Consider the following 12,207-nt stretch of genomic DNA (forward strand, 5'->3'; position numbering starts at 1 on the left):
CTCTGAGCCGCTGATTCGACACTGATTTATTTGTGCTCCGAAGCTTCCTGAAGCAGTGTTTTGAAATATTTTGAGTGAAAAAAAAAATCGTAAAGTGGTTAATTTTGTTTAAAAATCTTATAAATGTATGAGGTGGTGACGGGGGCCAGCATGGGGTAAAAGACACACAGTATTCATACAAATACTTTAGCTAAAATAATATGTTTTTAATAATGACTAGGTTAATACTTGTTCAAAAGAATCACTTTAGTAAATTTTGTACTATTTTCTGTTTATTTTGATAAATAAAATCATTCATTTTTGTTCAGTAAATATACTGTCATTAAAATAGGCCTATGTAATATATATTTTTATATATAAAATATAAAAGTAGATTTTAAAAATACAGAAATACAGAAACAAAATTATTTTAAAAAGTAAAGATTCTGAAAGCATTGAAGAAGATTCCATAATAGCCTATTTAATATAGATTTAAAGTAGTAACAATAAATTATATTTTATGATATGAGTAATATATTTTAAAATGTGATTGTTTCATTAAAAATATGGGTATTATCTCTAAGATGGATACCCATTTTGATATATGATATTTGCTATGTGAATCTAACCATGTCACATCAACAAATGGAAAAGTCAATCAGCTGTTTATCATCATATTAATTATTGTGCTTTTGCCCCAACAGCAGGTGTGCTTTTTACCCCAAATACCATACTTTTACATATTCTTCCGTTATTGAAAAACTGTGCTTGAATTACCTTGAACAAAACTGAAAATCATTAAGAAGACCTTTGTCTGAAAATACAAACATTAATTTAATCGATTCTCATTTGCTACTTAAATCAAAAACATTTTAATAAACATCAAATATTAGATCAAACTACCTCAGAATCAACTTTGCGTTGCTGCCCGCGATTGCATCAAGGATCAGACAAATTTGCACATGCATATTGAAAAGCGGATGTTTAGGAAAGTGCTGCGGCAAGTTTTTCTGCCATCTAGTGGTTTAGAGGAAAATAAAATCAAAGGCGCCTTTAGCCCCGTTGTACCCTATTTTTTAATTATTTTAATCTGATTTTTGTTATTTGTTCATTTATTTTAATCTATTTATATTTATTTTATTCTCATTTTTAGAGATGCACATATATCGGCCAATAATCAGTATCGGCCGATAAAAGCAAATTTTCACACTATCAGCTATCGGCTGATAGTTTAAAAACAGCCTGTCAATCAAAAGAGGGTGAGAAAATGCACTGCATTTGTGCTTTGTGTAAAGAAAATGCTAAGAAACCAGTTTGATGTTCAATATTAATAGTAATTATATGAATTAATAACATTCAGGATTAAGAAATATTAATTTAATCTTCAGAATTTTGTTAATGTATGTTAATATTAATTTAAATAATATGTTTATGTTTATAACTAATACCAGTTACTCTGAAACAAGTTGATGAAATGGAGGGAGTAAGTTTTTATTTGCATTTCTTTCAAAATATAATGATTAATTATTAATTATAATAAAAGTAGCCTATCAATAATTTAAAAGAAAGCATAAAAGGCAGAACCCCAAAACTATCGGTATAATTATCAGTATCGGCAGATATCACTCTGATCTATCAGTATCGGTGGAGAAATTTTGTATCATTGGTGCATCTCTACTAATTTTTATTATTTATATATATTTATTTGTATATATTTATTTCAATCATGTTTTTTAATAAATGTTCACACTTTTTTTTCTCTCTAAACTTTTTCCTTTCAGTTTTTTTGCATTAGTTGTCTGAGATATCAAGAAAACTATGTATTTGGTTCCTCTTTTTGTTTTTTAAATATGTTTTGTTTTTGGACTCATATTTTGAGTTGCAATGACACATGCAATTACTTGCCTTAAATGGATAATAATTTTCCCTGACATGGATGTATGATATATATGTGCCTACAACAAATAAGATCAATACAGGATTGGAAATCTTCCCTCTTAAAATGTTTCATTCTTGTCTCAGTTCCTTTCATGATTTCACACATGCATTGGTTTGTTTATCTGCAGCAATATGGCAAGCCGTTTTGACTTTTATTCATTCTCAAGATATGAATTCTTGATATCAATTCAATTCTTGATAACAGGAATTTCATTTCCACTAGTAACAATGGCAATTCTTGATATCAACAATTCAATTTTCACTTAAAATGCTAATTTTTGATATCCAGAATTACATTTCTTGGTATCTGTAATTGTATTTTCACTGGTGAAATGTCACCATAGGCTGCCATTCAAATTCAATTGTTGATATCAAGAATTTATTTCTTACTAGTTGAAATTCCAATTTCACATATCAGAAATACAATTCTTACTGGTAAAAATCATAATTTTTGATATCAATAATAAAATGCGAATTTGAAACGTAAGTTCTTGATATCAAAAAGTTGCATTTTAACTAGCGAAAACTGAATTGTTGATATCAAGAATTGCCATTGTTACTAGTGGAAATGAAATTAGTGATATCAAGAATTGAATTGTTGATATCAAGAATTCATATACTGAGAATAAATAAAAGTCAAAAAAGCTTGCCATACAGAAATTCATATTAATGAGTTTCAACCATGCTTCTGAACATTGCAAGCATTTGAATCCAGATTAAAAGTCCAATTTTCATTTTACATAACCATGACATTTGAAAATGCTTGATTAAACTTGATTATTTGACCGCATTTATAGCTGCAAGCTGGTAAAACCAACACATTTTTATGTCTCTATTATAAAACAAATAGCTGAGAAGGCATCTTAAAGCTTTTTAATCAACATTTATTTATACCCACGCATATTGTGATCATCAGAACAAACGTATCAGTTTACGAGAACGACTTTTCAGCATCAGTTAAACGAATCAAAATGCATGTCTGTAATAAGTGACTGTGTGATTCTCAAATTCTCAAAACACAAAATGCAGGGAAATTCTAGAACTATTCATAAAGACAAATAGTTGCATATGCGAATGTTTGTGTGAAGGGTGAATTTAATAATAAACATGTTCAAATCGATACAAACCTCAGTGTAAATGCACCAAAACAAGCTACAACAGAAATGTTGCATTTTTATTAAAAAAAAAAAAAAAGAAAAGAAAAGAAAGAAATGAAAAACACTATACCAAAGTGCATTTGTAAGGTCACAAGACAATAATAGTCTACATTCATTGAGGTAGAGCAAAATAACACTTGCTTGTGTTAGTAAAAACAGTAAGTTCTTGTACAAAGTTACTTCAAACTCCCACGACGTCTTCATTTATTAAGTAACTTAACGCAACAAATGAAACACCAGTGGGAAATGAATTATAATATTGCACATTTGGGATGACTCCACACCTCAGTGATTTAAATCATCTAGTCTTCACCCTAATCACTTAAATTAAAAAGGATTCAGAATGTAGCAGCTGAAGTGGCTTGATTCAAGTAACATTTAAGAGCGGTGTGCTTGTATACGGTGTACAGCTGCACACATAAATACAAACTCTCCCCTGTGCAGTGAAACGGACGGTCCGACGCTTTCCCGTCCTGGTTCATCACCTGTCAAAGCAGGGGTACAGCGCGTTGGCCTGGTAAGCCCTGCCGGGCACGTTCACCTTGGCATCCAGGGTCTGTGTCTGACGCAGAGGCGCCGCGGAGGCCGTATGCGTCAGATATGTTGCAGGACCTTGAGCCGACACTACCACCGGCTGGCAGTTCTGCTGCATGTACTGTGTGTTCGGCCGCTGCATGTACTGATGCAAGGACACGCTCGGAGTCTGGACGGGATACACCGTCTGCGCTGGCTGAGAGCTCGGCTGATGGCATTTCTGCTTGTTTGCTTCCTTTACATCACTGTCATGAGCACTGAGAGAGAGGGAGAGGAAACTTAGGAGTGATGACGTCCAATATTTGTGGCATCAATCTTTTCATTCAACTATAGCACAGCACATGCTGAAAGATGCAATGTCATGAGAGCACTACTGAAATAATGGAGGAACACTGCCAATGGTTTCATTAAAAAAATGCTTAAAGCGATAGTTCACCCAAAAATGAAAATTGGGTCATTTATCCACCCTCAAGTTGTTCCAAACCTGTATTTCTGAGTTACTTTCTTCTGCTGAATACAAAAGAAGATATTTTGAAGAATGTCTGAAACCAAACAGTTGATGGACCCCCTTTTTTTTCCCCATACTACAGAAGTCAGTGTAATTTTTGGGTGAACTATCCCTTTAAAAATGCATCAGTGCTTTAATTCCACAAAAGTGGGACTTGGGGGAGCAGTTTCAATGAGGTCAAACCTCAAAATATCATTGAGATACTTTTATAGTTTCTATTAATATTTTGAATTAGTTTGGGATAATTAATGTTTTTGAAAGAAGTCACCAAGACTGCATTTATTTGATAAGAAAATACAGTAAAAACAGTAACAATTGTGAAATATTATTACAATTTAAAATAAATGTTTTCTATTTAAACATGTTAAAATGTAATGTATTTCTATTATTTACTTTGGAATAATTCAGATTTTTTTTAATGCTTTTGTTTTGAAAGAAGTTTCTTCTTCTCACCAAGACTGCATTTATTTGATAAAAAAAAAAAAAATACAGTAAAAATTGTGAAATATTATTACAATTCAAAATAGCAGTGAATATGTAGTAAAAATATAATTTATTTCTGTGATCAAATCTGAATTTTCAGCATCATTACTCATGTCACATGATCCTTCAGAAATCATTCTAATATACTGATTTGCTGCTCAATTTTTATTATTTGTTATTGATGTTCAATTTTAATAATGGTTCTTATTACTATCATTGTTGAAAAGAGTTATCATTTATTTGACAGAATCTTTTGCAACATTATAAATGTATTTAGTGTCACTTTTGATCAATTTAATGCATCCTTGCTGAATAAAAGTATTCTTTTTTAAAAAAAAAAATCTTACTTACCCAAATCTTCTGAATGCTAATGCATCATGGCTTCAACAAAATCTGAAGCAGCACAACTGTTTTCAGCACTGATAATAATCAGAAATGTTTCTTGATCAGCAAATCATCATATTAGAATGATTTCTAAAGGATCATGTGACACTGAAGACTGGAGTAATGATGCTAAAAAATTCAGCTTTGATCACAGGAATAAATTATATTTTACTATATATTCAGCTATTTTAAATTGTAATAAAATTTCACATTTTTTACTGCATTTTCTAATCAAATAAATGCAGCCTTGGTGAGCAGAAGAAACTTCTTTCAAAAAAATTTTTTTTCTAAGGTTTTATTCAAGGATAATTACCCTGAGTCAAACTCACATTAATAGTCTCTCCACGCAGGGCAGCAGCTGCTCCCAGGTGTACGCTGACAGACGCTGGAGGCGTGGAGGCCAGGACGGAGACAGACGCAAGATTACCCGTGAGGAGGCCACACACGCTGCGGCAACCAGGGATGGGACGAATCGCAGAAATGCATGGTCTTGACACAGAAAAGAAACGCTTTTTAGTAGTACGAAAACACATGTGCAAAAACAGAAACATTCTGATTCTGTATATCATATAGTTTGTATACATTCCCACAACAGGTGAAAATGCAATGCATGTGTATTTAGGACTGGACGCCACACCTTGTAGAGACACCTCTAAGAAGTAGTCGGCATATTTGGACATGTACAGCATGGTCTTCTCCATGCACGCCATCGGCCAGCCGTCATGCAGGTCTGTCTCATTCACGGCGACTGGCAGGTAGTACTCTATGAAGTGTGCAGCCGTGGGGAGGTACAGGTTCCACTGAAACGTCTCGAGGAGAAGCAGCTCCATGTGCAGGAGACCCTGTTTGGTCAGAACGAGGTTCATAGAGCTCATGCAGCCCAGACTGTTCAGCGTCTCCAGCTTCGGGACACGGTCTTCTCTCTCCTCAAACTTGCCTGGATAATAAAAACTTGTGAGATAAGTCGACTTGAAATGTTTGCACACTTTTGTCATCTGATGTACTGCAATATCTTCAACTAGATGTTTACAATTTTAGAAGGAAATGTGAGTGATTTTTGCATGTTTGCACATTGCTGTGCAGCTGCTGAGTGGTTATGGCATATGGGAGTGTAACTCTTACTGGCCAGAAGCAAGCAGGACAGAGCGACCATGTGAAGCTGCTGCACTGAGATATCATAGCGGTCCATGAACAGGTCCAGCAGATAAACAGCCAAGTGTCTGGCTGCTGGGCACAGCTTGAACCTATTGCTGACTATAGCGATGAGGTCTGCAAAATATCGTCTAAGGCTCAGCTGTGGGGACTGGCCTTTATATGCAGGCAACCGCAGCTCCTGAAAGACAACCACACTGCAATTCATATGTTTTTTGGTATATTGATTTGTGCAATAACCAAGTTAAGTTGCACATACATGCAAATCAATAAGAAAATCTTACTGCAATGTCAATTTTATTACAGGCTGATCTGTGCAATAGCCAAGTAAAGATGCATAGGCATCCATTCAAGTTGCATTTACATGAATGCATGCACAATTTAAATAGATGCATATACAACTTTACTGAATACACAAATGCAATTTTACTCAATGCATGTAACTATAACCTAGGTGCATGCATATACAACTTTACTGAATTAATGTAAATGCAACTTGAATGCATGCATATGCAACTTTACTAAATGCAACCTGAATTCATGCATATGCAACTTTACTCAGTGCATGCAACTATAACTTAAGTGCATGCATATGCAACTTTACTGAATTAATGTAAATGCAACTTAAATAGATGCATATACAACTTTACTGAATACACAAATGCAATTTTACTCAATGCATGTAACTATAACCTAAGTTCATGCATATGCAACTTTACTGAATTAATGTAAATGCAACTTAAATGCATGCATATACAACTTTACTAAATGCATATGCAACTTTATTGAATGCATGTAACTATAACTTAAGTGCATGCATATGCAACTTTTCTCAATGCATGTAAATGCAATTTGAATGCATGCATAATCAACTTTACTGAAAACACAAATACAACTTGAATTCATGCATATGCAACTTTTCTCAATGCATGTAACTATAACTTAAGTGCATGCATATGCAACTTTACTGAATTAATGTAAATGCAACTTGAATGCATGCATATACAACTTTACTAAATAAAACTTTAAAGCATACATATGCAACTTTACCGAATGCAAGTTGCATTTACATTAATTCAGTAAAGTTGTATATGCATGCAAAAATCAAACAGACAATTTCACTGCCATAAAAAAATTAGAAATACTGATTTGTGCAATGTTTACATGCAGGCATGACATCATAACACAGCTTCAGTGGCACCAAATAACACCACAATGACAGGGATACAAACTTTGTAACGCAGGGCCTGATAGATGTCCTCTGCAAGTTCTCCTTTCCACCACTGACCCTCCAGCTCCATCGGGCTCCTGGAATATATGAGGTTTGAAGATCAGATCAGGATCATTGAGCAAAAGGACCTCAATGCATCCCAACACAAATCAAAGCCTAAGCAACAATCAGCGCTGATGACGACGAGACCGCTGATTGGTCCAACACTCTCCTCAATCAAGAGGATTTAAAGTAACAAGCCTGAGTCTTCCTCATTGTTCACAACAGTTATTGGGTCAAACTAACAAAGTAACAAGAAGCAATGAGCGGAATAACTTATTTGCATGCATTAACCTGCTATACATCAAATGAGTTCTAATAGACGCGTGTCAAATTAAACAACCGTCAGAAGTAATAAAAGGGAAAAGCTGACGATGAAAACTTTTCAATGTTTTGAATCAGTTCAGTACTTACTCCACACAAAGACGCCTGCATACAGACAGGACAATGGAAACCAGCAGCCGAACAAACTTTACTCGGGTAATCAAAGTGTAAATCAAAGTAAAGTTCACACTCTTGTGTTCACAAGCAGAGTAACAATACACGCACTGCGAGTGCGAGCCCATTGACCGTCTCAGCCAATCGAAAGGCGCCTTACAACCACAGAGCGCAACCAATCAGAGCTCATCTTTCATCAGCGTCATCACAAGGCACGCAACTTTTGTCAATGCAGCGAGAAAGAAGTGCTAACGAGTGCTAATCACAAAAAAAAAAAAAAAAACATATAAGATGGCACCTTACAGAGATGCGAGAAGAATCACAATGATCAGTAATAGATGTTTGTAAAAGTGCAAATGTATTTGAGCCTGTTATAACACTATATCACCACTAGAGGCCAACCTCTCCTCAACAATCCTGCGCTACCCAACATCTGTTTACTGATGTTTAACCCTTGCTATTACAGTATTTCACAATAGCTAAAACACTAAACCCCATTCTCTGAACCCAATGCTCAGTGGCCTAAACCCATTTGTCGAATCAGTCACTTTGTAGGCAAAACCTTAAACAAGTTCAGGTAGTTAAGACACTGTTTGCAAATCTCATCCACTCTTTTTGCAAAACTCTAAACACATTCTTACTCACTAAAACACATTTTGCACTGTGTTGCAAAATGGTAAATACATGTGGCAAAAGTTAAACACAACTACAACACAGTTGTCATCCTTTAAACACAATGACTCAAAATTATTCACACTTATTTCTAATGAAGTGATCAAATCAACTATATAAAATATAGGTCCGTTCAGAGTGCACAAGTGACACAGGTGCTGAATGATGATACCAACAATAGATGGAAACAATCTGAAAAGTAGAGGAGGAAGAGTATGTGTAAGAGGATGATGAGGAGAAAGAGCAAGGTGTGTGGAGACAAGGCTGTCAAGGCTGGATCCGGCACAGGTTTTTCCCTTTGCCTGGCAAGAGACGACATTGCCTGTGATGTGGAAAATGTCCTCAACAATATTCAATAATATTCAACAATATTATTGATCTGACAGTACTGACATTATAGGATGAGAACTAGCCTAGATGATGACATCACTGTTTTCTGCAGAACTGCTTTATAGAGGAAAATAATTACAGTAATTTACATAATAATTGATGGTCTTTACAATGTAAGTGAATCAACACTGAACTGACTTCAGCTGAACAATGACACTATTTTCTTTTAGAGCTGTACAGCCAAAATGAACCCTCTTTGCATTACTGATCATCATGTACCTGTTATCACACTAAAGCTGCTTTGACTATACTATACTATACTATACTATACTAGACTAGACTAGACTAGACTAGTATCTGTGTAGTATAAATTGCAATTGAAATAAAGGTGACTTGACTTGATTTAGGCCGGACCCAACATGAAGACGTGATGCTGAAGCAGAATGAATCTCTCACTGACTCTGAACTTTTTTGTGCGTGTGTGTGTGTGTGTGTGTGTGTGTGTGTGTACTGTATCATGCTTTTCATTTAGAGTTTTCTTTGACCTTTTAGTCATTTGCATTTAGACTGCTGTATGTTTGCAGTATGTAAGTACTGTATATACAGACATTCAATACTATATAATAATGAATACTGTACTGTACTTGCAGTACATACAGTATACTATATATTTACATTACTTGTTATTTCTATACATTTTATGTAATGGCAAAATGTGTTTACTGTGTTACAATATACTTTTTTTTCTTTAACCCCATGTTCTGGATGTTGTGTTTTCCATTTTTTAATGTAGTGTCTAATGAATTATCTGTATGTGTTTATATATTGTTTAATGTGTGTATGATCTGAAAGCTTTGTTTGATTTTGCCATAAGAGTCAGAGGTTTTGTGAAATTAGTTTGAAGATTGGATTTGTGTTTAATGTTTTGAGAAAATGAGTGATGGTTTCAAGAAATGTGTTTTAGCAATTGTGAAATACTGTAAACTACAACTTTTAAAATCAACTGCAATTAAAAAAAAAAAAACAACTGCATGGGTACTAATGCACAATTATTGAATGAAATACATAGAATGTCTTTATTATGGTAATTTGCATGGAATTTATGTGCTTAAGTCAAATTACAAGTCCTGTAAAAATCAATTACACACACACACACATTGTATATTTAATGTTTTTAAAGCCATTTGGTTTACGAGGACACAGGAAGTGTCCTCGTAAACCATGTTTACGTTGTAATACCCATGTCATTATACACATTTGTGTCCTCATAAACCATATATACAAGAACACACACACACACACACACACACACTCTCTGCATGTGTGTGAGTGTGCGTTTGTATGTGTTTATGTGTGTGAGAGTGTGTTTGTGTGAGTGTGTATGTCTATGTGTTGTTGTGTGTGTATGTGTGTGTGAGAGTGTGTATGTGTGTGTGTTTGTGTGTGTGTGAGAGAGAGAGAGAGAGAGTATGTTTGTATGTGGGTGTGTGTGAGGGAGAGTGTGTGTCTATGTGTTGTTTGTGTGAGTGTGTATGTGTGTGTGTCTATGTGTTGTTGTTGTGTGTGTGTGTGTGTGTGTGTGTGTGTGTGTGTGTGTGTGTGTGTGAGAGAGAGTATGTTTGTATGTGGGTGTGTGTGAGGGAGTGTGTGTGTCTATGTGTTGTGTGTGTGTGTGTGTGTTTGTATGTGTTTATGTATGTGCGTGTGAATGAGTATCTATGTATGTGAGTGTGTGTGTGTGTTGTGTGTCTGTATGTGTTTATGTATGTGTGTGTGGTTGTGTGAGTGTTTGTTTGTTTGTGTGTGTGTGAGTGTGTGTAAGTGTGTATGTTTGTACGTGTTTATGTTTGTGTGTGTATGTGCATGTGAGTAAGTATATATGCGTGTCTGAAAGTGTGTATGTGTGTGTTAGTATGTGTTTATGTATGTACATGTCTGTGTGTGTGTGTGTGTGTGTGTGTGTGTGTGAGAGAGAGTATGTTTGTATGTGTGTGTGTGTGTGTGTGTGTGTGAGAGTGAGTGTGTGAGGGAGTATGTGTGTTTATGTGTTGCTGTGCGTGAGTTGTTTGTATGTGTTTATGTATGTGTGTGTGGGTATGTGAGTGTGTGTGTGCTTGTATGTGAGTGTGTGTGTGTTTGTATGTGTGTGTGTATGTTTATGTATGTGTGTGTGTGTAAGTGTGTGTTTGTACGTGTTTATGTTTGTGTGTGTATGTGCATGTGAGTGAGTATATATGCGTGTGTGAGAGTGTGTGTTTGTTTGTGTTTATGTATGTACATGTCTGTGTGTGTGAGAGAGAGAGTATGTTTGTATATGTGTGTGAGTGAGTGTGTGAGGGAGTATGTGTTGTTGTGTGTGAGTGTTTGTATGTGTTTATGTATATATGTGTGAATGAGTATCTATGTATGTGAGTGTGTGTGTGTTGTGTGTCTGTATGTGTTTGTGCTATGTGGCAGAACCTGATATTGCTGAGTTCAACATATTCCTGGGTCAACATTTTTGTTGATCCTGGAACAACATTTTAAATTAACCAATCAGATTTGAGGGACAGGTTGACAGATTATGTCAAGTTTAGGCTTAAAATCATGAATTGGTGCTTCTACATCAGTGTTATTCATCTATCATTTCCCTCTGATTTTTGGGATAACTTTTGGGTAGGATTAGGTTTAGGGGTAGGAATAGGGTTAAGATTAAATTTTCAGACTAGAATGTTGTTCCAGGATCAACACAATATGTTGACCCAGGAACGCATCTACCTCAGCAATATCAGGACGTGCATGTATGTGTGTGTGTGTGTGTGTGTGTGTGTGTGTGTGTGTTCAATTGATTTTAATAACCGAGCAAATTCTTTTATTAAAAATGGCTTAAAAAAACAAAAATTACAGGGAAAAAAGAACATTATTAGCAGTATGACAAGAGTAAACCACATTAGCACCAACACCCTGAGCGGAAATGAAGTAAATCTAAGAAAAGAGAGAAAGAGACATAATAAACCTCAATCTATTAACAGACAGACTGTGCTTTCTTTTTTAGATTTGTGTTTTCCTTATGTCTCAAAAAGCACCTTTTTGACCAATGTATTTCCTGGACCTTACCAATTTGTAATGATCACATAAATGTAATCTTTTTAAGTAATATATTTAAATGATACATATTCTATCAGTATTGTATATTTTTTAATGATTGATTCTTTAAATGTACCTTTTAGCCTATTCTATATTTGGTTACATCCTTAATATCTAAGCAAGGAACTTTTTTCTTTTTAATAACTGTAATAATTTTCATGACTTTTCTGGAAATCACAAAGTTTTTATATTTTCCATGACCCCAAATAAGCCACTTTTACTGACCTAAATAGTCA

General features: G+C 34.8%; 1 protein-coding gene across 1 annotated transcript; it reads right to left on the reverse strand.

Moving 5' to 3' along the window:
* Positions 1-2,780: 2,780 nt before the first annotated feature.
* ccnj (cyclin J) lies at positions 2,781-7,988 on the reverse strand. Its single transcript, XM_048204000.1, has 6 exons — positions 7,820-7,988; positions 7,368-7,443; positions 6,106-6,316; positions 5,621-5,920; positions 5,313-5,472; positions 2,781-3,865 (listed from the first exon to the last, which is right to left on the reverse strand). The coding sequence occupies exons 1-6, from the start codon at positions 7,969-7,971 to the stop codon at positions 3,556-3,558; spliced, it is 1,209 nt and encodes a 402-aa protein (XP_048059957.1). The 5' UTR covers positions 7,972-7,988; the 3' UTR covers positions 2,781-3,555.
* Positions 7,989-12,207: the final 4,219 nt, after the last annotated feature.

Source organism: Megalobrama amblycephala, linkage group LG10 (genome assembly GCF_018812025.1).
Source record: "Megalobrama amblycephala isolate DHTTF-2021 linkage group LG10, ASM1881202v1, whole genome shotgun sequence".
In the NCBI taxonomy this organism is placed as follows: Eukaryota; Metazoa; Chordata; class Actinopteri; order Cypriniformes; family Xenocyprididae; genus Megalobrama; species Megalobrama amblycephala.